The sequence below is a fragment of the Mytilus trossulus genome, chromosome 9 (assembly GCF_036588685.1).
Source record: "Mytilus trossulus isolate FHL-02 chromosome 9, PNRI_Mtr1.1.1.hap1, whole genome shotgun sequence".
NCBI classification, from domain to species: Eukaryota; Metazoa; Mollusca; class Bivalvia; order Mytilida; family Mytilidae; genus Mytilus; species Mytilus trossulus.
The window spans coordinates 16,034,999-16,059,430 of record NC_086381.1 but is presented as its reverse complement, the minus strand read 5'-3'; the positions used below and the strand labels follow the sequence as shown (position 1 = coordinate 16,059,430).

General features: G+C 32.1%; 1 protein-coding gene across 8 annotated transcripts in view; it reads right to left on the bottom strand.

Moving 5' to 3' along the window:
* LOC134685208 (serine/threonine-protein kinase BRSK2-like) overlaps positions 1 to 24,432 on the bottom strand; it is a 58,516-nt gene that overhangs the window by 7,157 nt on the left and 26,927 nt on the right. The window contains exons 4-18 of one of the 8 annotated variants that reach the window (XM_063544710.1): positions 24,218 to 24,358; positions 21,496 to 21,612; positions 21,066 to 21,099; positions 17,595 to 17,663; positions 16,624 to 16,770; positions 16,112 to 16,146; positions 14,048 to 14,099; positions 11,525 to 11,637; positions 10,799 to 10,899; positions 9,244 to 9,261; positions 8,089 to 8,149; positions 7,263 to 7,331; positions 6,344 to 6,549; positions 801 to 843; positions 343 to 466 (exon numbers count right to left, since the gene is read on the bottom strand). In XM_063544710.1, coding sequence (XP_063400780.1) covers positions 343 to 466; positions 801 to 843; positions 6,344 to 6,549; positions 7,263 to 7,331; positions 8,089 to 8,149; positions 9,244 to 9,261; positions 10,799 to 10,899; positions 11,525 to 11,637; positions 14,048 to 14,099; positions 16,112 to 16,146; positions 16,624 to 16,770; positions 17,595 to 17,663; positions 21,066 to 21,099; positions 21,496 to 21,612; positions 24,218 to 24,358 — 1,330 coding nt within the window. Of the gene's footprint in view, positions 1 to 342; positions 467 to 800; positions 844 to 6,343; positions 6,550 to 7,262; positions 7,332 to 8,088; positions 8,150 to 9,243; positions 9,262 to 10,798; positions 10,900 to 11,524; positions 11,638 to 13,407; positions 13,460 to 14,047; positions 14,100 to 16,111; positions 16,147 to 16,623; positions 16,771 to 17,594; positions 17,664 to 21,065; positions 21,100 to 21,495; positions 21,613 to 24,217; positions 24,359 to 24,432 lie in introns of all 8 variants that reach the window. The other 7 variants (XM_063544709.1, XM_063544711.1, XM_063544712.1 and 4 more) reach the window with 7 other exon arrangements.

Sequence of the window (24,432 nt, the reverse complement as noted above, 5' to 3'; positions counted from 1 at the left end):
TGTATTGTCAAAAACAGCCCATATTTATGTAGGAGAACCATTTTACTATCAAATAAATAACTAAAAGTTTACATTTTAACAATTTTGTAAAACTATCATATTTTGGGGCCAATAAAGGGTCTTACCGGACCTACTCCTTTCTTCCTTTACTTGTATACATACATACATACATAGGGAATAATGATTACAAGTTTTAAAGATACTTTGCCTTAAATGTTTCCAGCTTCATGTTTCTATCTTCACTTTAACCTAGTCTCTGCTAAAACTTGCCTATAGTAGTGCAGTAAATAAGGTAAATTTTCCAATAATCAAATTTTCCATCATAGCCTATGTTAAACTTACAGATAGGAATGCATGAATGAGGTCAGCTTTAACTTGACTTATTGTTTTATCTTGCCCTGTTAGAAAATGGAATTCTTCTCTGTCTGATCCCATCAAAGCACCAAACCAAGATTTCTTTGTCATTCTACAATAAAAAAACATGTTAAAAACAGATACACATAGGAATGTTCAAAATTAATGTGTTAAAGGTAACAGTTATACTTTAACAATGACAGTAATTTGTAATAATTTGTAAATGTATTCATCTCTCTTTGAAGGTAATTTCAGCGCAAAAGTAAATAAGGAAAAAAATTTGGAGGCCAGTGTATGTTCTACAACGAAATCTTGGGACGCGCATGTCAAATCCAGCAATGCTCAATCAAATTCAGAAACTATGAACATTTTCAAAATGATTCATGTGAAATGACTCATAGAATGAAGTTGAAGTTTGGATCATAAATAATTAAAACTCAACTTACTCCGGTGATGACTCAGGCGTCAAGGACACGTCATCTGTAGGCACTGCAATTCAGAAAAATATTTAAATATCATTTACAGCCAGTCAATTCTATGTATCAATAATCAATCTCATATCATATAATAAAGGAGTAGGTTCAGTAAGACCTCTTTTTGGCCCCAAAATATAGCAGTTTTACAAAATTGTTAAAATTTAAACTTTTTCTTAGTTATTGGATAGTAGAAAATATTTAAACATCATTTACAGCCACTCAATTCTATGTATCAAAAATCAATCTAATATCATATCATAAATGTAGAAGATGCTATTCACTTGGCAGCAAAATAAGTTCTACACATAAATTTAGTTAAAGTCACTGTTTATGTCCTTTAAATTGTTTGCTTAAAGCAACAAATGCACTTTATGTTCTTGTTAATTGAGTGCAAAGCCATATAAAAATCTGCTACTTTATAACATGAATATTACTGATTTCTCATCATGAAAACATCTCTTTAATGGCTACATAATCACAATTATTTCAAAATGGAATGCCAAAAAATTGTGAAATGTGCCATTTTGAAACTTTACAAATTAACTAGACCATATGTATTCAAAAAGTACCAAGTTCTAAATAAAAGCATGCATAAGTTAGTTTAGAATTCATGTTAATTAAACAGATTTCATATTAACCATAAGGTGAGGATCATAGATACCCCTATCTCAATTACAAAATGTGAATTTAAATACTCCTACCTCCCTTATGAAATGGTATCATAGATACCTCTACCTCCCTACAAAATGGGATCATAGAAATCCCTAACTCCCTTACACAATGGGATCATAGATGACCCTACCTTCCTTATAAAATGGGATCATATATGACCCTAACTTCCTAACAAAATGGGATCATATATGACCCTACCTCCCTTACAACTTGGGATCATAGATGACCCTACCAAAGTTACAAAATGGGATCATATATGACCCTGACTCTCTTACAAAATGGGATCATATATGACCCTGACTCCCTTACAAAATGGGATCATAGATACCCCTACCTCCCTTACAAAATGGGATCATATATGACCCTACCTCCCTTACAACTTGGGATCATAGATGACCCTACCAAAGTTACAAAATGGGATCATATATGACCCTAACTCCCTTACAAAATGGGATCATTGATACCTCTACCTCCCTAACAAAATGGGATCATATATGACCCTGACTCCATTACAAAATGGGATCATATATGACCCTAACTCCCTTACAAAATGGGATCATAGATGACCCTGACTCTCTTACAAAATGGGATCATATATGACCCTAACTCCCTTACAAAATAGGATCATTGATACATCTACCTCTGTAACAAAATGGGATCATATATGACCCTAACTTCCTTACAAAATGGGATCATATATGACCCTAACTCCCTTACAAAATGGGATCATAGATGACCCTACCTCAGTTACAAAATGGGATCATATATGACCCTGACTCTCTTACAAAATGGGATCATATATGACCCTAACTCCCTTACAAAATGGGATCATAGATACCCCTACCTTCCTTACAAAATGGGATCATATATGACCTTACCTCCCTTACAACTTGGGATCATAGATGACCCTACCAAAGTTACAAAATGGGATCATATATGACCCTTATTCTCTTACAAAATGGGATCATATATGACCTTACCTTCCTTACAACTTGGGATCATAGATGACCCTACCAAAGTTACAAAATGGGATCATATATGACCCTTATTCTCTTACAAAATGGGATCATATATGACCCTAACTCCCTTACAAAATGGGATCATTGATACCTCTACCTCCCTAACAAAATGGGATCATATATGACCCTGACTCTCTTACAAAATGGGATCATATATGACCCTGACTCTCTTATAAAATGGGATCATATATGACCCTAACTCCCTTACAAAATAGGATCATTGATACATCTACCTCCCTAACAAAATGGGATCATATATTACCCTGACTCTCATACAAAATGGGATCATATATGACCCTAACTCCCTTACAAAATGGGATCATAGATGACCCTACCTCTGTAACAAAATGGGATCATATATGACCCTAACTTCCTTACAAAATGGGATAATATATGACCCTAACTCCCTTACAAAATGGGATCATAGATGACCCTACCTCAGTTACAAAATGGGATCATATACTGTATAGCGGGTTATTTTCACGGGGTGTAAATTTTCGCTTATTTTCGTGGATAGAACAAAATTGCCAAAATAAATTCCGCCAATTTAAAAGTGTACATGCAAAGGTTATGTTAAAAATGTTGAATCCGCCAAAATAATAACCGCCAAAATTTTTCGTATACCTTATTTAATGAAAATCGAGAAATTTTACACCCGCGAAAATAACCCGCTATACGGTATGACCCTGACTTTCTTACAAAATGGGATCATATATGACCCTAACTCCCTTACAAAATGGGATCATATATGACCCTAACTTCCTTACAAAATGGGATAATATATGACCCTAACTCCCTTACAAAATGGGATCATAGATGACCCTACCTCAGTTACAAAATGGGATCATATACCGTATAGCGGGTTATTTTCACGGGGTGTAAATTTTTCGCTTATTTTCGTGGATAGAACAAAATCGCCAAAATAAATTCCGCCAATTTAAAAGTGTACATGCAAAGGTTATGTTAAAAATGTTGAATCCGCCAAAATAATAACCGCCAAAATTTTTCGTATACCTTATTTAATGAAAATCGAGAAATTTTACACCCGCGAAAATAACCCGCTATACGGTATGACCCTGACTTTCTTACAAAATGGGATCATATATGACCCAAACTTCCTTACAAAATGGGATCATATATGACCCTAACTCCCTTACAAAATGGGATCATAGATGACCCTACCTCAGTTACAAAATGGAATCATATATGACCCTGACTCTCTTACAAAATGGGATCATATATGACCCTAACTCCCTTACAAAATGGGATCATAGATACCCTTACCTCCCTTACAAAATGGGATCATATATGACCTTACCTTCCTTACAACTTGGGATCATAGATGACCCTACCAAAGTTACAAAATGGGATCATATATGACCCTTATTCTCTTACAAAATGGGATCATATATGACCCTAACTCCCTTACAAAATGGGATCATAGATGACCCTACCTCAGTTACAAAATGGGATAATATATGACCCTGACTCTCTTACAAAATGGGATCATATATGACCCTAACTCCCTTACAAAATGGGATCATAGATGACCCTAACTTCCTTACAACTTGGGATCATAGATGACCCTACCAAAGTTACAAAATGGGATCATATATGACCCTTATTCTCTTACAAAATGGGATCATAGATGACCCTACCTCAGTTACAAAATGGGATCATATATGACCCTGACTCTCTTACAAAATGGGATCATATATGACCCTAAATCCCTTACAAAATGGGATCATAGATACCCCTACCTCCCTTACAAAATGGGATCATATATGACCTTACCTTCCTTACAACTTGGGATCATAGATGACCCTACCAAAGTTACAAAATGGGATCATATATGACCCTTATTCTCTTACAAAATGGGATCATATATGACCCTAACTCCCTTACAAAATGGGATCATTGATACCTCTACCTCCCTAACAAAATGGGATCATATATGACCCTGACTCTCTTACAAAATGGGATCATATATGACCCTAACTCCCTTACAAAATGGGATCATAGATGACCCTGACTCTCTTACAAAATGGGATCATAGATGACCCTGACTCTCTTACAAAATGGGATCATATATGACCCTAACTCCTTTACAAAATGGGATCATAGATACCCCTACCTCCCTTACAAAATGGGATCATATATGACCCTACCTCCCTTACAAAATGGGATCATAGATGACCCTATCTCAGTTACAAAATGGGATCATATATGACCCTGACTCTTTTACAAAATGGGATCATATATGACCCTAACTCCCTTACAAAATGGGATCATTGATACCTCTACCTCCCTAACAAAATGGGATCATATATGACCCTGACTCTCTTACAAAATGGGATGACCCTAACTCCCTTACAAAATGGGATCATTGATACCTCTACCTCCCTAACAAAATGGGATCATATATGACCCTGACTCTCTTACAAAATGGGATGACCCTAACTCCCTTACAAAATGGGATCATTGATACCTCTACCTCCCTAACAAAATGGGATCATATATGACCCTGACTCTCTTACAAAATTGGATCATATATGACCCTATCTCCCTTACAAAATGGGATCATAGATGACCCTTCCTCTGTAACAAAATGGGATTATATATGACCCTAACTTCCTTACAAAATGGGATCATATATGACCCTGACTCTCTTACAAAATGGGATCATATATGACCCTAACTCCCTCAAAAAATGGGATCATTGATACCTCTACCCCCCTTACAAAATGGGATCATATATGACCCTGACTCTCTTACAAAATGGGATCATATATGACCCTAACTCCCTTACAAAATGGGATCATAGATACCTCTACCTCCCTTACAAAATGCAATCATACATACCCCTACCTCCCTTACAAAATGGCATGATAGACACCTCTACTTACCATATTTATCCTGTCAAAGCAAACCCTATTTTCATAGACCATAGTAAAAGTGATTAACACACTGTTTTTAATCTTTTATCTAACTAACAATATATATATAAGTATATACTATTTAGTAGACTGCTGTGTGTAAGTATACTCACTGTTAGTATTCAGGAACAGTAAGAATAAATTGTTTTCATTGACTTATGGCTTAAAATCAATATTATTCAATATATGTAACTAGTTCAGGGACTCTCCTTGCAATGCAACAAAAAATTGTTTATAGTTTATAAAGAAAGTCAGTCTCTTGTATGACAAATTATTATAAAAAACCTTTAAGACCTGAGTTAAAAATAGATTTCTTTGATAAAGTGGGCCTATTTTTAAAAACACTGAGCAAGCAACACAATTTTAAATTGTACCAAATAACATAGGTATTAATCATGACTTCTAATTCTCTCCTTAAATATAAATTGGAGTCCTTCCAAATCTTGAGTCTGACAAGCTTGGAATTAATCATGGTCTAACATGCACAGAAGCACCAACTACACTGAGGTGGAGTATAGAAGTTACCTACAATGACAAAGATTTGACCTGAATCTGGACCTTAACTTCAGACTAGTAAACGCAATTTGACGATCGTTAAGCATTTGATCAATAGTGTGTTGAGGAAGCAGTGTGGTTAAACATACAAAATTCACATACACATTGAACAATTTCTGGGCTTTGTAGCAAGGAGATCAAATGTTTTTAAAACTTTCAATATTAAAAAATCTGACATCCCAAATCTTTCCCTTAACTTCAATTCAATGACTATGAAAACAATTTATTCCTACAGGCGGATTCACATCTACAGCATTCCAGCATGCATAGAAACAATGTTCACCTTCTAAGTAATCCATTTCCATAATATTACCGTTCATCATAAGTGTACCTTGTAGTTTACGTCTATGAAACCGTGGAGATCCTAGGAAGTTGTTTTTGATCGTATGCAGTCTGGATTTCCATGGTGTATTGGCTACGTTACTTGGTGAACCAGGTGGCGTTGCTGAAGGACTATGTGGGGGAATACGACGGAGAGACATTTGTGGACTGGTAACCGGAGAACTACTGGTACTACCTGACAGGCTCGCTTTTCTACTGAAATTAAGCATTTTTATATAGACTTTAAACATAGAAAGTTAAAATTGTATGGCTACCATATCATAAAATTCTGTATAACACTATATGATACATCATTATACAATTGGTTTTAGTATCTTATGCTTCAGAGCTGTATAAAATTAAGCTGAACTTCTTCAGGCAAAATTTACATTATTTGGTGGTTTGATGATAAATAGTTGTGAAAAACACCACATTTCACATTGAATTGCATTGATGAAGACCATATATTGACCTCAAGGTGTCATTGGTCTTGTTTTATAGAGTTGCTGTCACATTGACATGTATCACATGTAAGCAATATATATTTATGACCTACTGGCATTTAGAAATGTCTATTGTAACTTGTTTTAATGCATCATCCATACCAATAACTCCAGTTTAAATCTCAAATCTAATATGGATTCATGGGATATCAATTTTCATGAATTTTGTGGATAGACGTACATATTTTCTACAGGCTTTTATGCAGACTTTGGCAAAACCACAAAATCAAACAACAATGAAAATACAATTGCTTCGAACCATGAAAGTTGGTACCCTCGATAATAATGAATCCACAGTATTCCACCAATTATAATGATCATCTCAATGAAATTGACCCTAGTATAACAAGTTCTATTTACAGTACACTTTTGGAGTTAACAGACATCTGATTCCAATTACTGAAAAGAACTAGCACGATAACTTACACTCTTTGAACAGCTAAAGCTCGTCGAGAGGCAGTAGGTGAGCCTTCACTAATACTTCCTAGGGATAATCTGTATAGATAGAATGGTTAGTATGGTTAGTAAAGTTAGTAAGGCTAGTATAGTTAGTAAGATAAGTTAGTTTAAATTATATAGTTAGAATAAAGATGTTTTCACTTATACCTCCTAGGGTTAATCTGTGACAGCGTAGACAGAATGGTTAGTATGGTTAGTTTGATTACTATAAATTCAGAAATCATTGCATGCATTTATTATTGGGATTTGGTCATTTTAGACTTCTATGAGATTTTTTTTGTACAATTTTAGTTCATACGGATAATCTTTGTAGATTGAATGGTTAGTATGGTTAGTATTATTAGCATAGGCGGTTCTAGGGGATCCCCCTTTCGTGGGAAAAATTTGGTTGATTATATAAGAAATCATTGAAGCATGACTGGAACAGGCCCCCCTTTAGGACAGTCAGTGCCCCCCCTCCCCCCCCCCCCCCACCACTCTTGGAGAAAACAATGGACCTTCAGAAATGTTTAATGAAAATCTGTGTAGAAAGAGGGATTATCAAGACTATTCAGTATAATAAATGTTTTTTGAACATATTATAACTTGTGTTGATAGAATTTATAAAGAAGTTATGAACATTGATACTTTTATATCAACTTCACAATACGTAAAATTTCTAGATCTCTTATTTTCTCAAAAGCTAGATTAAAATGATGATTACTAAATATGTTTTCAATGTAACTTATATATGTTGTACCTCATGCATTATAAATCTTACAAATAAAGTAATTTACTGACTTATTAAGCTTACCGTGGTTGACCATTTTGCCCATTTAACTGAACAACATCAATTCTTTTTCTTGGAGGGTCAGCTGAAATAAAAGTCAGATGACATATTATAGATTTTACAGTACATGCAGTGAAATCTATTCAACTACATGTATTTACAAATCAGTTATTATGGATGGAGTTATTGATTAAGATGAAAATTACATATTTTACAGTGCATACAGTGAAACCTTATTCAGTTTATCTACTTACAATGAGTTATTATGTACTGCGATATTGAGTTAGTTGACGTTTACAGATTTTACAGTACATACAGTGAGACCCTTTTCAGTTTACTACTTACAATCACAGTTATTATGAACTTCAATATTAGAGTAAGATGACAATTATAGATTTTACAGTACATACAGTGAAATCCTATTCAATTTAACTATTTACAAATCACAGTTACTATGGACAGATATATTGAGTTAAATAATGATTACAGATTTTACAGTATATACAGTGAGATCCTACTCATTTTTAATTTTTACAAATCACAGTCAATTTGGAGTGAGATATTGAGTTAAAGAACGATTACAGATTTTACAGTACATACAGTGAGATCCTATTCAGTAAGACTATTTGCAAATCATAGTTATTCTGAAGTGATATATTAGTGAAAGATGAAAATTACAGATTTTACAGTACATACAGTGAGATCCTATTCAGTTTCACAATTTACAAATCGTTGAAATCACAATTGTTATAGACTGAGATATAAGAGTAAGAGTAAGATGACATTACAGATTTATAGTGCATACAGTGAGATCCTATTCAGTTTCACAATTTACAAATCACAGTTACTGTACACTGAGATATTAGAATAAGATGACAATTACAGATTCTACAGTACATACAGTGAGAACCTATGCAGTTTCACAATTTACAAATCATTGAAATCACTGTTGTTATAGACTGAGGTATAAGAGTAAGAGGACAGTGAGGATAATAGGCGTGGTGTGTTGTAGGTTGCATTGACAATGGATATAGTTGATCTTTTGAACCATAAAGCTCTGATATCTGAGGAAATCTGAAGATGTCAGTCTACAGAGGATACATTAAACCAATATTCCAAACTACTGTTAGTAAAGATTCATCTAAATTAGATTTAATAGATAAATTTAAAAACACTTACCTTGATGATTTTTATGCCCTAAATAATAAAGATTTTCTTATTTCATTGTGGAAATTTATCCAAAAGAATTAGGACCAATAAATCTAATTAGGAAGCACCAATTGTGCACACTTTAGACCCTGCTTATATTTATCAATTTGTTACTCTTTTCCTGTGGCTACAGTTGTGTTTTAGATCCAATTCAATGATTGTTATTCAAGTTTTAACTGGTATATTATTAAGTCAGAGGTTTTGTTACCACATATTTAAATGAAACCTTTATTAACCCTTAGACTGCTGCATTGATTTCTATTGTACTTTAGTGTAATGCTGAGTAAAATTTTAATCACTGATGAAATAAACATGTTCACTTACAATTGCTGTATCTGTGTAAATATTGAATATTCATCAATAAAAAGTATATAAAAAAGTATTGTTAGATTCTGTATTTTTTATTTATTTTATTTTTGTGTGAGTCTCTGGTCATTTTTTTACCTGTACAGGTGCGAATAGAGGTAAACAAAGGTAAACTTATTTTTTCATGTTTTATCCATCAATTGATGTAAAAGTATCCATGACTTCAGAATTGAACCAATATAGTTAAAAATCTCTTTAAAGAACTAAGTTCCATTGTAATTATCAAAAAATAAAAGTTTCTTCCCAGACCAACGGCCTTTTTTATGCAAATATTTCCCAGTATTTTCCTCGAACTTTAACTGCGCCGACTTTTACTTCCATGTACAAATATATTTATACCACAAGTTCATTGTTAAAGCTTTCATCAATATATAATCTTGACAAACTTAAAGTTCGGGTCTATCGATGTCAGTCAATATTGATTCACATTTGAAAGGCGAAATGATAAACATCGCAAATCCTGTTTCATGTCATCCATTTTGAACAAGGTCTGGGAATCCCCGTAATTCTCTCTTTAAAGGTCTCCTGTTTGCAGTTTTGATAGAATGTTTCTATTTCTGTCTGTTATATCTTCGGTTCTCGTCCAAATCCTTTTAATCCGCCGCCGCTGTTAAATCGTTATCATTGAAATACTTCTGAATGTGTTGGCCATTTCTCCAAATAATGTCCGCCATTTTGTCACTTTTTTCATCAAAAATTTTCTATTTCGGTATTATCGCTTATACCTGATTAAAAGTCAAGAGACACTCGAAAGAACGCAGATTTTCAACCAATCAGAATCCATACAAGTCGAAACTGCCGCAAACAAACGAGTTTCAGAAAACGACTATAGTTGAGAGTAGCAGTAGCGGACTGTCTGATTGGAACGACAATAGTCGCACGTAGCAGTCTAAGGGTTAAATTCTTCATAGATACAAAAACTTCTCGTTAAAAAAAAGATAATCACATCATATTTGATGTTGTTTATAGAGGCTGTAAATTTAGAGTAGGTCCATTGCAAGTACTGAAGTAGACCTAATGAGAAACTTAAATTTAAGTGTTGATGGTAGCCATTATGATGTCACAGAGGGTAAATTTGCAAATTTTTGCCCACAGCATTCATTGCATGATGGCAGTGACATAAGGGTCATAGTTATTCAATCGTAAATGTAATACAAACCTGATTCAGATCTGGTTTTGATATCAATTTCATCTTCAATGCTTGGATTCCTGAGTTTCCTGTCTAGGAGGAGAAAATAGACTACTTTTTCTGTATTGTGTCTGTAAATGTATAAATAATAAACAGCATTGCAAATAATATTATAGAAAATTATCCTACCATAATATCAATTAGTTGTAATATCAAATGACAAAAAATAACAGAATTGAAAGCTTTTAACACTATATATCTATCGTTTGTGTCAACCTTCTTATAACATATCAATTTTATCTCGAATTTCAGTGTAGATTTATATAATTACTTTTTGATTTAATGGAATTGTTTTTCTGTACAATTATCCCTTTGATTTTGTATAGTTCTATCAAATTATTCATTTTTCAATGGCTTATATCTCAAAAACAAGTGCATGGACCCTTCATTGTTTTTTTGCCTTTTCAGTTCCTTCGGTTATATTCTATCATTTATAACAGTCTTTTAAGAAGTTTGTTATTTTAAACAAAGTAGCAAACATCCTTAATAACTGTACTTGGAAGATGTTTAACAATACAATTTAAATTTGTTTTACTGTCTAATTGTGTTTCCTCAGAATATCACCAGCCAAAGCCAGTAAGCCATGTATTTTACCAACCATTTGAAAATGAAATACTTTCAGATCATATATCTTATGTACACATCTTTGTTCTGGAGTGCTGTTCGTTATGTAATTATATGGTTTAATATACTCACTTTGAATTTAGTAATTCCTGTATTAATTTGTCTTTATCTTTAAAGCACTGTAAAGAACTCATAGTTGATAAAACATCAGGGTCTAAATCTTGTATATCTGGTATAATAGAAGTCTGAAAATAGAATCTGGTATTAAAGAAGTCTGAAAATAGAATCTGATATTATAGAAGTCTGAAAATAGATTTTGGTACATGTATTGTAGATGTCTAAAAAAGTAGAAAATGGTTTTTGACACACTCATATGCTGACTCTATAAACTAGTTTCAGGGGTATAACACAAATGAAAGCATTAAAGATTATCTGAATTTAACTTTTTAAATCATAAAATAGGAACTTCACTTTTATGAAGAACTTTCAATGAAGTCTTTGCAGACTAGTAGATCTTTAATTGCCCATTTATCCCAATAGCACAAACAGTAAATTCCATGTTGTACATTTTTTACTAGAAGAAACCAAATGTACATGATTGAGTAAACTTTAGGATATTGTGAGTTTGACAAAGTTTTAAAATGTCAAATTTTACAGAATGGTCTGATTAAAAGATAGAAGATTAGAAAACTGATAAAAAAAACCATTGCATAGCCAAAAAAAAAGTAATTTTTACTGTATTCAATTTTTTTCAAATATTCATGTCCCTTGTATTTCAAAATTTTATATTTTACTTTTAATTTTTTTACAAATAAATAAAATATAACTTGACAATCATGTCCAAACTCAACACCAAAATGCAACTAGACTATAATGACTATTAAATCAAGTCATAACTAAATAAGACCAATAACGAGTCTGGACCTGCATCACTGCATGCAATTGATTGAGGTAACATGTGTTCTGGAGCATAACTGATCATTTCCTATTCACTGAAGCCAAGAAAACCTCCACAAAACATGCACATTAAGATTTGTAAAATTTTATACTATTCGCAAACAGGACATGGCTACATGGCAGATGTTAAAATTGCTTACTCGCTACAACTCGACATCTAACTTTAGATCAAATACTCAATTATTCCCTTTCATAGAAATTAACCAAGAAAACTTTGACGAAAGATTTCTATCGGACAGACAGAAGAATTGACAGACGAGACTGACCAATGCAAGCCGTTACTAGACAAGCTTGCGCCTAAAGCATCACAGTTAATTAATACAACAGAATAGACAGGAATGATTTGTTGATTTGAACTTATTTATTTATAGTGGATTGGGAAACAAGTTACTGTAAATTCAGAAATTATTGCGAGGTTTTTATTATTGCGAATAATGCGACTGAGTTGTAAACGCAATAATTAAAACTCGCATTTTGTAATATTTTTACTGAATTTAACATGAATTTTCTCAAAATCGTAAAAATTAAAATCGCATTCAAGTGTAAAATGACAAAATCGCAATAATAAATGCACGCAATAATTTCTGAATTCACAGTATTACAACTTCTATCAATCCCTCTCCACTTTGTGAGTGCAAGTGATGCCTTGAATCTACAACGGTGTCTTTTTAGTGCAAAAGATATTGCTCACTTTTAACACAGGTCAGCCATTTATTGTCCCCTTCCAATGGACTATCATTGTTTCGCAAGACCATACTAGCATATGGTGTTAATGGAAAGCCGTAAATTCAGTCACTGAAATTTCACCCCAGAAAGGGAATCTAACCTGGAACCTTTGTGTTAGTAGTCCTATGTGCTACTTCACCACAGCTCTCCTTGATTTATTATATGATACTTTTCTATGAGAACCCTCAACTGATCTATCTAATAGCCGAAAAATTTTGAATATAATTTCTTTCTTACAAACTTCCTTAACAAGCTGCCGAAACAACAATCTTTCAGAAACTGAAATATTTCTAAAACTATAACAATAAAATAAAGATTAGTATATTGTATACCTGCACAATCTGTGCGACTGGTTGTTCTAATTCTATATGACCTTGTGAATCCCTACAAAACATCAAATATGCAACATCATAACCATTCTACAAATTTAATAACATTCAGTTACTAATACCATGCAACAAGTACTTACGGGCATTTTGTTAAAATTTTTAATTCAAACATCATGACTATATTGGATGGGTATAAAAATTTCAGTGATTATTTGGCCATCTACACTAAATTTTCTTTACCTTTACGAACTTCAAGAACTAACATAGTTCTTTCTTGACTTGGATAAAGTGAGTTTTTTTTCTGATGGTACTTTATATTATTCCTAAATTTTTCTTTTCCATATGTAGAATTTGTTGCATGGTATTTTATTAGTTTAACTACATTCCCATCATCAACAATAGTCCATATGCAAAGTAAAAACCATAACTATGATGATCAATTTTCAACCCATGCACATGCTTTTGAACTTGAGAAGACTGTTAGAGTGCCTTCTTATTGGAATACAGTTGCCTTACCCAAATTTTTCTATTTTTTGATTAAAATGTATCTGTTTTTAGTTACTAGCTAGGAAACTAGATATAAAATGGTCTGTATTCCAACAAAAAGGCCTACAAACATCATCCCCTTGTAGATTGTGTATACCTGTACTGCTCGTATAACAGGGAGTTCCATCTCATAGTCTAGTTTTGATCCCCTAAAATAACATTATTTCTTGTATAGCAAACCTTATCTAAAAAAAACTTAACACACAGCATCTTTCATGTGCAGATCAAGTTTTTAAAAATTCACATCTAACAGTTATAAATAAAACGTAAATAACCTAAACCAAAGATAATTTTAGTCACAAGCAAATTCTAGATAAATCAGTTTCATCAAAGTATTTGATTTCTTATATAAATGACCATTTAAGAAGAAGATACATGTCCATGTTTTAATCTCCAATTGGTCAACTGACCAATAAAACATCATATCTAATCAATCATCATCATATACATGCAAACTTCTTAACCCTTACCATGCTGAGTTTTTTTCAGAAATTGTCTAAATTTCAAGTATTTGCAAAAATATGCAAATGATATGCAAATGAGCTGTACCCTGATGCTGATGCATACTGATTGCAATAAATCTCAAATAGGGGATCACTGGGTGGTTTGGTCAGTGTGAGGAGGCGGGTAAGGGTGGGCGGGAATTTGCCCCAAAGTTGGTCCTCAGGTGCAAAAAGCGTCAATTTTGACATTTTTTTCATCAGTGTAAAGAAGGTGATTTGCACCAAAATTCACAAAATTTCGGAATTTTTCCAATTTTGAACTTTAACTGGACTTGCAACGGGAAGTAATCGTTTCCTCTGCGTATTTTGATAATAAACACGACCAGTCATTATGTGCCTTTAGGTTAACAGTATTTGTCAAGGTTTCAGTCCTCTGAACTCTGTGATTCAGACCTTGAAGGTAAGCCCACCCCTCCAAAAAAATTTTGAAGTTCGTATTTCAGCTCAAAATGAATATTAAAAGTGAGAAACATGACATGAATAGTTTCAGATTGAGGAAACTTGCATACACTACGAATTAAATGGTATTACGATGACCTCTTAATGTATGGAGCGCCATTGATGCCAAAATAACAGTAATCTGGGTACGGCCGTAATATTACAGCCCCCGCACGACAAGGGTTAAGGTATCAAATCTAAACATTGGCATTTATGGAAGAAATAAATACTCCATAATAGGCTTTAAATTGAATATAGGATATCTTGGTAAAAATTTTATGTCTTTTTTTCCTTAATATTCTGCTATGCTCAAAATCATAAAGGAATGTTTCTACTTTTTTATGTAATACTGGAACATGACATCCTAAAAATTTCATAGAATTGGCTTCGGAAATGAAACCTAAAGAAATAATGCTCTGTTGGACAAAGACGTATCAAAATATGTAAACAAAAAATTAAAGTCTTGATCTAACTTAAACTCAATTTGAAACTGCTATGTAAGTCTGAGATTTAAAATAAATAACAGAATAATTTTTAGGGGGATGTGTTATACACTTAGTTTAATGTTCAGTAAAGTATTTTTAAATAAGATTTGAATAATTCTTTTTGTAATTTAATTGGGTGTTTAAGTGTTGGCAAGCACATTTTGTATGAAACGCAAAAGAGCCATTATGCTTAAAATGTGTGCAGTCAGCAATTATATAACTCTTAAAAAATTACAAAACAGAACCATTCAATTCTTATAATTCTATTTTGATGCAATAACCATGAAATTAAAAGTTAAATCAAGCTTTTCATTTGATTTTCTTTGCATTATTGAAGCATGTCATGGAAAACACATGCATTCAAAGATGTTGCACTCCATTTAGAAGTAAAATATAATTTTGGATTTTCTAGTAATGATTGTCTGTCTATCAAAAATTATGAAATGTAGTGAAAAATCTATGCATTATTTATCAAACCATGTTGTATATGTTGATGGAACAGCTTATTTTATTTAAACAAAGTTCAGCTAACTTACTTGCCTACTAATTATCTATCTATTCAGCATGAAATAATAATAAAATCAAGATATAATAAAATTTAGAACTCCTGCACTCCTACCAAAAACTTGACAATTGAACACACCATTTTGAGTATTCAGCTTTTATGAGTTTATTTCTGACACAGCTTCAACCATTACGTTATCACTGGCATTTTTTCAGTTGTAAGATACTTACGCTATCACCCATGGATGTCGATGAATATCTTCTAACTGAAGAAAAAGAAAATGTTTTTGTTAATTTTTAATTTTTCATTCTTAACATTATATTTACATTCCAGTTATTCTTTTTTTGGCAGGACCAGATGATAAGGTGTCTTTCAAATCAATAACATTAGGCCATCTTACACTTGCAGAGAAATGTGAGTTTGTTCTTTTTTAAATTTGCTCTGTGTTGAAAGCCTCATTATGACTTTGAGATAAAGAACAGCAATAAAAGCATGATACCTTTACTCTTTGTGTATTTTTTGCTATGCATATAGATTTTGAGTCATGGATGGATATCCCATATCATTAGTTTTTCCAATGCCATCTTTCAAAAGTATGTATCCTATCTCTATTCACGTCATATGGAAAGATAGGAAAGAGATTTTGGCCATTCTGTAATTTCATTGGCCATCTTCTTCAGCCTATATGTATCAAATGACTGATAGCCCCTGCTTTCCCTAATAATTGAACAATAATACATACTGTTAATCTTTTCTCTGGGTCTACTTCTATCATCCCTCGTAGTAAATTCTGGCAGTCAGGCGGAACAAAATGTGGAATGTGAAATACGCCTTTTTTCACTTTTTCTAAAAGCTGCCTAAGATTGTCATCATCAAAAGGAAGTGCTCCCTGGAAAATAAATTTTTAAGAGGTAAGAACATAAAAAGCAATACAAATCATATTTTAAGTTCATTTCTAAAAAGTAAATACACTGCTAATAAACATAAACCGTAAACAAAAATTCTGACAAAAAGAAAGTCTAGGAACATAGTTCTGTTTTGAATTCAGATCTTATGTCCATATTTCATTTAAAAGGATCTGATAACTTTCACTTTTATATTTGAAGTCTTAAAAATAAAGATTTCATAAAAGTATCATATAAATGTGGAATATGTCAATGGGACACAGATGATGCCCCAACTTGCATATAAATAAAGTTATAAAGGTACATAACTGACGAACGGTTAAAAAAAACGGTACCCTTTGTACTTGATCCAAGTTTCGTGGTAATAAACATTGTATAAAAGTTTGGATGATGAAAACTAAAGTTAGAGAACAGAAACAAAAATTTCAGCAATTTTTCAAATTTTTAGAATGGTAGAACTCTAGAACGGTTTAAGTGATGCCACCAAAACTCAAACTTGATTTGTTTTTTGTGTGGTAATAAGCATTTGGCATAAGTTTCATAACATTTGGTTGAGGCAAACTTAAGTTAGAGAACGGAAACAACCTTTGGAACGCACAGACAAGGGTAAGACTTAATGACCCCTACAGGGGCATGAAAAAATTTGTGATCTAAATCCCAATCTTCCATTTTGGTCATTAACCATTAGGATTAGCTGTTTCAGGTAATTATGACTGTTTCTTGACCATCAGTACTAAGGTCTCAGCTGCTCACATCTACCACAATGTGAATGCAGTGTTCCATCTTTTAATTTGCTGATAACACTTACAACTAATAATGCATAAAGTATAACACCACAACTCCAAACATCCGCCCTTCTACCATCATACTTTTCTCCCTGTAATTACAAAAGAGTAAATTCACTGAAACAATCACAAATTTTCATCAAAACATATAAATTTTCTATAACTTCATAATAGAAATAGCTTCCCAGAAAGTTAAACATCAAAGGCGTTGGAAGGTCAAACCTTACAGGACACATTAGTTTTAAAGATGCTCTACATAAAACATCATATAATGTAGCCTTAAAAGGCAGTATGCATAAACAGTTTATTCCTTATTTCTAATGTAAAGTTAATAGATAAGTCAAAAGTTCAATTTAAAAATCAAAGTTTTAACTCCCTGACATTTGTTTTGGTATTAGTGATTCCAATTATCAAATCCCTTCATGGTGCAAGTTCATTCTAAATTTCATTAAGAGTGGATATATGGATCAACATTTATCAAATAAATCAAAATATCCTAAAATGTCAGTGTTTATTATAGCTACTGTAACCTTGACCTTGAGAAATCAATAGGGATCATTTGAATTCCAGATACAATTTCTACCAAAGTTTAAATAAATTCTGATTGATGACTTGACAATTATTGTCTAGAAACAAAAATGCTAATGCTGCATTTAACTGTCTAGTTTAGTTCAACACTTCACAAATAAGCTTTTAAAAAAAAAGTTCTTTTCCTTTCAAATATTGTAATACAAAATTTAAATTCATTGCATTTTTCACAAGGGGCATCCATCCTATATTCCATTATTTTTATTGCATCATTGAGTTATTTGCAATTTTGTTCTATTCTATAAATAATAAATATTGGTCTTTATTGGTCACATTATACGTACACTCAGCATAAAGGTATATTTAGCTGTCAAAATGTATCTATGACATCTATACAATATATACATTGAACGTCAACTAAAAAAATGTTAATGTAGTATGAATTTTATCCCTACTTTCTTTGAGACCACCATGCTGAGTGTATTTTCAATGTGTTAGTTCACAATACATCAGTCCGCATGGAAGACATGTCACCCTATCTGAAAACATTATTCAGACTCCCAAGACAACCAGTTTTTGCTTTTACTCCTAAATGCCTCATGCTTAGCAGAGAAGCAGCAAATACTAATTTTAAAGTCTTTTGTTTGTTCCGGCCAGGGTTTCAAACCTGGACCTCCCGCAATTTAAATTATTTTAGGCTCTTCAATTTATCTTGCTACACAGATGATGATATTGACTTAAGACAATATAAGCCACACAAATAAGCCTTCTAAAAATCATTCTTAAATACATGCAGTGAACACTCACAAGAAAATCAAATTCTTCTACTAGAACTAAATATCCATGTGCACAAACTTAAACTAAAAGACAACATTCAATTCTAAAATTAGAAAAAATAAAATAAAAGAATATTATTCAAATGTATCCCCAGCCTCTGCACATACTATATCTAGAATTCCAACAGGCTTTCACTATTAAATGTTGAACACGCTATTATTCAAACTTTTTTTTTTTTTTTGCTTGATTTCTTGTTCTGGAATTTTTAAATAAATTCCATGTTTATTCTGTACTAAAATGTTCTGTGCTGTGCACAACACTTTCTATTACAAAGAAAATAGTATATATTTTAAGAAAATATTATATATTTTCAATAGAATGTACTGTGCCGCAGACACAACACTATCTAACCAAAATACATTGTATGGAAAGTGTTATTAACCACTCAAAAGATTATAATACCAAATAAACATAGAATTTATCAAAAAAATTTAAACACAAGAAATTATACAAATTCCATAATTAAAAATAATTCCAAGTTCAAATAATAGCCTGTTGTTTCTTAAATCTCTCATTGTCCAGCTAACCAACAGTCTAGAATTCATTATAATCTTAAAAGTGTGAGAATACCAACACATAAATAGACATGGCAGAAACCAACTGTATAATTGTGTATTGTAATGCCATATATATCACATAAACAATTTTCTATTGATTTTAGTAGATAACAGGTTGACAATAATGATTACTTCCTCATCACAATTTCCTCAAAATACTTTATGTATAATTTCTATTCATTATAATGTCTTATGTTATAATGTTGTGTTTAGTGGTTTTGTTTCTTCTTTTCCAATTACATTCACTTAAAACAATGATATAGAGAAGTAACAATTACTTCTGGATAAATCATGTTACTGTGCAGTGTATAGATTTATTGTCATATCACTACTTACATATCAATGGTGCATTATATTTGGAAATGCAATGCTTTCAGCAATGTAAGATTTGTGACTGCATATAAAATAGTAATTATTTAAACTAAAATTCTTACCATCATCATCTTGCACATTTTAATAACATATTTTAATCAACTTGATGTATTTCCAATTTCAATAAAAATTTTGGCAAAGTTAACAAATATACACAGCAATTATTAAAATTTTCTAAAAACACTTTACACATATTACTAAAGGTGTTTATGCCTACAATACCTGTCCATGGTATACAGCACATAAAACCACCCATCAAGTTATGAATTTCGCTTTTTATTTGATAAAATTAAAACACTCAACATATACAACTAAATGTATTATTCCTTCAACTATGTACAAGATCAGTCCATTGTTTAACACATTCGAGGCCAATTGCACTAAAGGTGGGTTTTTTTCATTGCAAAAAAAAAGTTTGTTTTTGTTTTTATATAGCCATACTTACAATAAGAGAAAATTTTACAATAAACTAATGGTGTGCTGATGAAATATTGATATATATATTTAGGTCTAAAATATTATCATAAACATCAAAATACAAGGTTGTCACATAGTTATTAAGTACATGAAATTATATAGCTCAATAAATAGATCTTTTTCTGTGAACTGACTGTGAAAGGGTCAACAGAAAAGGACCCTACAATAGTCTAATACTATCCATCTCAATCTTGTAACATGAAATCATAAGGCTATATATAGATTTAATCTGAGAACTGACTGTGAAAGGGCCACTGTGAGTGAGACATGAACCCCAAAATACTCTATTAATTCTTTTTGAAATAAACTAAAAACTGAATAAATTCAGGACTAAATACTTTTTAAAATTAGGCAAACAGGGGTTGTTTAACTGGGTAGTATGCTTATAATTTATTCAAATTTTGTTTTCTCAAAATCACCAACATTGCATATATGCATCATACAAACATATTTTTTAAAAATAAGGTTTAGAACTTCATTAATAGTGGGTCTTTGAAATATATAACTTTTTTTTCAATTGAATAGGTGAAGCAAAATAAAACATAAAACACAAGAAACATGATGCAAATCAATACATAAAATCTATAAAAATGCAGAGTTAAAATTATATGTGTAAAAATATTTGGCTAACAAAAGATGACATGGTAAAATTAATGTTCAAAGAAGACACAAATACATCATTCACGACATCAAAAAACCATGCTTCTGATTGGTCAATCTTACCCTTATGACCTCCGGACAGGCATAATGAGGTGACCTGTGTTATAATTATATGTTATTAATTAAATAATAAATGAGTTGCCTTCAGTTTAAGATTTACAAATATTATTTCAGGAACAATATAGCCAAAGATCATGGTTTTTTGGATCCATTAGCTGATGAACACAATTAATCTCAACCCAAAACTTAAGTGATAAAAATCTATAATTAAAGTTAAAATGTATCTTAAAATTCAATTCAAGGTCAAGTAATTAAATAACACTAATAAGTCAAAGTCTCGGCACATAACTTTGGCATGCTGCACTGATCTATAAATTTTCCCAAGATTATTCTTTTCAAACTTCAATGTGAGTGACAGATTAGACTTAAATCATTTCCAAACTTAAACCAATTGAGCTGTTACAAGTTACTAAAATTTTCTTAATTAATTTACCCGCAGCTAGTTTCTAACATGGATCCTTCCACTTGTAATGATGCCATACCAAAGTCAGCTACCCGTATATTATTTTTGTCATCCAGAAGTAAATTCTCTGGTTTGAGATCACGGTGACTGAAATAAAACATGAAACACATTTGTAGTAAAATAAGAGAACAGAGTTCCAATGTCCCCACTTTGGTCATATTTTATATTACCAAGGGGCATAACTATTCAATCGTCCACTATTATAAAACTTGTTCGAGATATAGCTGATATAAAATCTGAGAACTCTTAAACGAGGTCATTTTCCATAAATGTAACATTTCCAAGGAGCATACCTCTTTAAAAAAGTTTTACCTAACACAATAGTAGAACTTGTAGGAGATATTGCTGATATTAACCTGTATTATAAGTTTTATAAAAATCAGCCAAGAATTATACTCAGAGAGTGCTAAGAAGACAGGATGGACCGATGGAAGATCGGACGGACACAGGGATGATATGACAAATGGACAGAAGAACAAACGGACAGATGTCCAGTATTTCCATGTCCCCAAAAATGCAATGTGCTGGGACAAAAAAACATTTTTGAATCGCTAACATTTATATATTTTTTTTAATTTAAGAACTTTTTTTCCACACTTCTCTGTTCATTCCTTGAGGAACTTCAAAGCTATCATATCTAAACAGCTTCTAAATAAGTTGAATAATTGATTGATGGATTAAGTTTATTTTGATTCACTCCCGCAGCCTTTTGACCATATGGAAGAGTAGAAACTGTAATGATTAAGAACAGCAATAAGTCAATCACAGTATTTCTAATCTTATATATTTTCTCACTGGATTTTGCCTCATGTACTTCTTTCTTAAATAACCTTAAAATTGTACCCTCTCTAATAATATACACACAAACATTTAACCAATAATAAAATGACTGCATAAAAAAATTTATAAAATAATTTCACCATTAAAATATTGCCCCCAGCAGACATATGCCATTTTAGATTTCCTGCTACATGGATAACTATCTCAATTCAAATGATGCCAATCTTTTATTGAACACATTTGTCTTTTTCTTTCAAAGAATAAAAGGGTTTGACAACCTCTATTGACTGTAAACTAGAGATCAATAGTTTGTTATTAGCTAGACCATGATGACAAGGGTAATAGGTCTGACCACAGTGACAGAAATGATCGAATACCACAAAAGAAAACCAATTGTCATTGAACTATTTATACTACGCTAAATCAAATTAAATCACTTGTTACCAGCATTGAAATCAAAGATTGATTATATAATTAATGACCTGACAGAAGAGTGCAAATGACAAATGAAAAATGTATTATAAAGTATACCACAGAATAAAGAGGCATATGATAACTGCCAAGTTCATGCCCATTTTACTCACTGTCAAATTTTATAACACACTCAATATATACTCTAAACAATACATGGAATTTCTTACAAAGTATCGACAATTTGATTATGTATTTTGGAGATAAGTTGTTGTGAACTTTTCAACTGACCTTCAAAAAATAATATGTGAACCCTATATATATACACATTTTTGTAATATGAATATATATTAAAAGACATTGTTTTTTTCAAATGTAATTTTGTTGTATTCTATAGTTTATATTACGGTATGGGTTTTCCTCATTATTTAAGGCTATACAGTGACCTGGACTTGCTTAAATAAATGTCAATTTGCCTTTTGTGGATTATAAGTTATCTCTTTGGCAGTCATTCCACATCTCCTTATTTTAAAATAGATTTTGTTCAACTTCATTTCATAGATTAACAAGTGAATGTAAATCAACGTTAAACATATTTTTTGAAGATCTAACCAGTTAATGAAATCAGTTATCCTGAAGGCTTCGCTATAAGGTCAAATAGCAATGCTATTACAAAAGTAGGTTACAGTAACTTTGTTTCTATGTCTGATAATTCAATGATACATATCTATATTCTATATGCTTGTTTGTCTGGCTAATGAGCCATTAAATATGAAATTTAATAGCCTATTGGAGTGGTTGGAAATACGTTAGTGACATTGTTTTGTCTAGGTGTTGAACAGATATACTCACCAGGGCATACAAGTAACTATATCATTTCAAATGTTGCAATATCAATTGTTTGTCTATAAAGATTAGAAGATATAGGATTGCCAATAAAACAACAATACACTGTCACATATTAGGGGGAGAATTAGGTATCTACTAACATGTTTAACCCTGCCACATTCTATTTGTTTCTGTCTAAAGTCAGGAGCCTGTAATTCAAAGTTAGTCGTTTGTTGCTGTGTTTTGTTTCGTTCATTTTTTTCCACATACATAAGGTTGTTAGCTTTCTTGTTTAAATTGTTTTACAGTGTCATTTGGGGCCTTTTAAACAATATTACAATGAGGTATGGGCTTTGCTAATTGTTGAAGGCTGTACATTGACCTATAGTTATTACTTTCTGTGTAATTTCGCTATAGTGGAGAGATATCTTATTAACAGTCATACCACTTCTTCTTATTCTTACATTGCTCACCAGTCGTCTCAGGGGGATCCAGGGGTTTGACCCCCCTTTTTTTGGACCATAGATGTATTTGAATGGGGACATATGGTTGCAACCCCCCTTTTTGTATCCTGTGCTGGGAACCCCCCTTTTTTAAATGGCTTGATCAGCCCCTAAACAATACATGTATACTGTAGTTGATTAAAATGACTTGTGGTGTCATCCAACCTTACCATATGTTATGACTGTGACAGAAGTCTAAAGCTGAGATAATTTGTCTGAAGAACCGCCGTGCCTCTTTTGGTGTGAGCCGACCTTTCTTCACCAGATAGTCAAATAATTCTCCACCAGACACATGTTCTAGTACCAGATATCTGAAATATAAGAAAGGATACATGTTACTTTTATTTTTCTGAGACATTTTCACTAACACTGCTCTTTGATCACA